This window comes from Mesocricetus auratus, unplaced genomic scaffold, assembly GCF_017639785.1.
Source record: "Mesocricetus auratus isolate SY011 unplaced genomic scaffold, BCM_Maur_2.0 Super-Scaffold_100676, whole genome shotgun sequence".
NCBI lineage: Eukaryota > Metazoa > Chordata > Mammalia > Rodentia > Cricetidae > Mesocricetus > Mesocricetus auratus.
The window spans coordinates 144,121,560-144,124,955 of NW_024429266.1; the positions used below are offsets into that span (position 1 = coordinate 144,121,560).

Sequence of the window (3,396 nt, forward strand, 5' to 3'; positions counted from 1 at the left end):
GAACTCATGTCATGGGACTTGCGTACGATCTTTAGGGTTTCTATTGCTGTGATGAAACTCTATGGCCAAAAGCATCGTGGAGAGGAAAAAGCTTATTTCCTCTTACACTTCCAGGTAACAGTCCATCACTGAGGGAAGTCGGGGCAGAAGCTTAGCGGGGCAGGAACCTGGAAGCGGGAACTAAAGTAGAAGCCATGGAGGAGAGCTGCCTACTGACTTGCTTTCACAGTCTGCTCAGACTGCTTTCTTGCTGCACCCAGAATCTCCAGTCCAAGGGTGGCCCCACCCACAGTGATCTGGGCCCTCCTACATCCAACAAGAAAATATCCCAAGCCAAGGATAGTAGTGCATTTAATCCCAGCACTCTGGAGGCAGGGGCAGACAAATCTCTGTGAGTTTGAGGCCAGCCTGGTCTACACACTAGTTCCAGGCCAGTCATCAAGGCTACATAGAGAGACCCTGTCTCAAAAAGAAGAAAGAAAGGAAGTGGGGGGACAAAGGAAGGAAGAGAGGGAGGGAGGAAGAAAAGAATAAATAAAGCTTAAAAAGAAAATGTCCCCTATCCAGAGGTGACAACCTCCCTACGAGAACATGCCTCTCACAAAGGATCTCCTTCATCCGTCTCAAGAAGAGGAGAAGAGGAAACACAAGAAAAAGCGCCTGGTGCAGAGCCCCAGTTCCTACTTTATACATGTGAAGTGCCCAGGATGCTATAAAGTCACCATGGTCTTTAGCCATGCACACACAGTGGTCTTGGGTGTCGGCTGCTCCAGTGCCCTCTGTCAGCCTACAGGACACAAAGCAAGGCTGGCAGAAGGAGGTTCCTTCAGGAGGAAGCAGCACTGAGAAGCACCTGATTCAAGATGAGTGGGAACCATCCCAATAAACACACTTTGGATTAAAAAAAAAGAGGGAAAGAAAGAAAGGAAGGAAGGAAGGGAGGGAGGGAGGGAGGGAGGGAGGGAGGGAGGGAAGGAGGGAGGGAGGGAGGGAGGAAAAGAAAATGGCCCAAAGGCTTGCACACAAGCCAATCTGGTAGAGGCATTTTCCATCTTCCAAAATGATTCTCGCTTGAGTCAAGTTGACACAAAGCTAACCAGCAGACATGACAGCACATTAGCTACCGAGAAATCCTACCAGCCCCTAAAATTTTAAATTAGATGTTTGGGAGAGCTCTTGTCATAAGGATATGATAAATGCATGAATGTCCAATCAGTATGCCAGCTGCCCTACACAATGGGATACTATGACAATGTGATCTTGACACAACATAGCTATGTATGCAAAACCCCAAACATGCATAATTATATCCTCATTAAAACATAATATATATATTATATATATAATACTTTTGAGACAAAGTCTCATTATGTAGCCCTGTCAGGCCTGGAACTTGATATGTAGACCAGGCTGGTCTTGAATTTACGGAACTCCACCTGCCTCTGCCTATTGAGTGCTAGAAATCTAGGTATTGCAAGCACACCCAGTTTATGTGGTGCTAGGTATCAAACCTTGAAACCCTGGGTAGTTGCATACCTTTAATCCTAGCAAGTGCCCTTGCCTTGGAGAGAACATGGGAGGTTAGATGTCGGCATCTTCCTCTACTACTCTCTACCTTATTATTTTTACTTCTTACACAGGGACTCACCCTGTAGCCCTGGATGTCCTACAAGTTGCTGTGTAGACTAGGCCTTGAACTCCCAAAGATCCACCTGCCCACCTTCCAAGTCCTAGGTGTGCACCAGGGGAAAAAAAAAAGAGTATAGATCTGGCAGGTGTCAGCTGGTTTTCTTTATGAGCCCCAATATTGTTTAACTTTTTAAGCTAAGTGTGTGCATCTTAGGAAACAGTGAAAACTGATTTCAAGAAATTAATGGCTCCAGTAGAAATGATGTAGAAACTTTGAAAAGCAAGAAGGTATGTTCACACCCTCCAAAACAATACAGAGAAACCCTGTCTCGTAAAAACCAAAAAAAAAAAAAAAAAAAAAAAAAAAGAAGGTCTGTTCATTCTTAAGCAGACTTTAATCAGTGAATGCCTCTCTTCACAGTGACAGCTCCTCTGGGGACCCAGGGCCAAGGACATGGCTCGGCTAGCAGAGCTTGCTTAGCATGCAGGAAGCCCTAGGTTTGAACTCCAACACCACACACACACACACACACACACACACACACACACACACACACACACACAAGCCGTTAAACCGTGTATGCTGGTAATGTTTAAAACCCCAGCACTCGGGAGGTAGAAGCAAGAGGATCAGAAGTTCAAGGTTTTCCTTGGCCTCAGACCTAAGACACTGTCACAGAAAGGGGCTGGGGAGGAACAGGGTCCCATCTAATAAAAAGACCTCAGAGGATGGTGATGGTAAAGGACCCTTACATATTCTCTGTGTGTGTCTGTGTGTCCATCCATCTTTCTGTCTGTCTCTTCCCTCTCTCCTCTGTCTATTCCTCTCTTCTCTTTCTCCCTCCCCTTCCCTTTCCTTATTCATATTCTGCCAAGTCACAGGAGCAGGAAGCTGCTTTCTCTGTTATGCAAACAACAAAGGGATGGGTGGTTTCGATAATGAGGGCCGATAACTGTCCAAGGCAAAGAAAGCCTGGGCCGCCGAAGAAAGCTTTAAATTACAACTTTGATGGCGCCAATCAGAGTTCCCAAAGCTGCAACTGGGACACAGAGGAGCCGCAAAAGAAGCACGAGGAATGTTTTTCTCAAACACAAAGAAGGACCTGGAGTCAGATTAAACAAAGATTCCCGGCCACTGAAGCAGGTGGGCTGGAGTGAGGGAGGCAGATTTTGATGTTTGTCTCTTTAAATCTTGCTCTAAATTGCAGGTCAGTTGCCTTATAAGTGGGCAAAGATCGGAAATTATCTCATGGTTTCTGATGGAGAGTTTTATTTTGGTAGGGAAATAAAACCACATGTGGATGGGGGATGTGACTAAGTCTGTGATAAGCAGCTCAGCCCCACTTATGAAGACACACCTGCTTGGACCACAGCTCAGAGTCCCCCGGCCACTGTTCACTCCATGGCAGCCTTACCAGAGCTGCAGACCGAGTACCTGGGAAGAATAACTGTGATGTCACCTGAATCCAAGACTCGCTGAGAAGCAGCCTGTCCCTATCTCACCCATGTGTGCATCTTCAACTTAGGTATCTCAGCCTCTGACTCTAGATGAGGCTGTGCTGTGGCCCAGATGGGTTTCAATAGCTAGTTCATGCCCTAGGAGCATGACAGCCATTGGCGTGCAAGGGTAAGAGAGCAGGTAATTAACACCCACTCTCTTACTCGACTCCAGACAACTCTGAACACCAAATGCAGTTCAATCACTATCCATGGAACCAGTTGAAGGTATCCCAATAATACCACAGCCGAATTGCCTCTCTGTCCAAC

General features: G+C 46.4%; 1 protein-coding gene across 1 annotated transcript; it reads left to right on the forward strand.

The window, feature by feature from the left end:
- The first annotated feature begins 591 nt into the window (after positions 1-591).
- LOC106021796 (40S ribosomal protein S27-like) lies at positions 592-846 on the forward strand. Its single transcript, XM_013119230.3, has one exon. The coding sequence runs from the start codon at positions 592-594 to the stop codon at positions 844-846; it is 255 nt and encodes an 84-aa protein (XP_012974684.1).
- Positions 847-3,396: the final 2,550 nt, after the last annotated feature.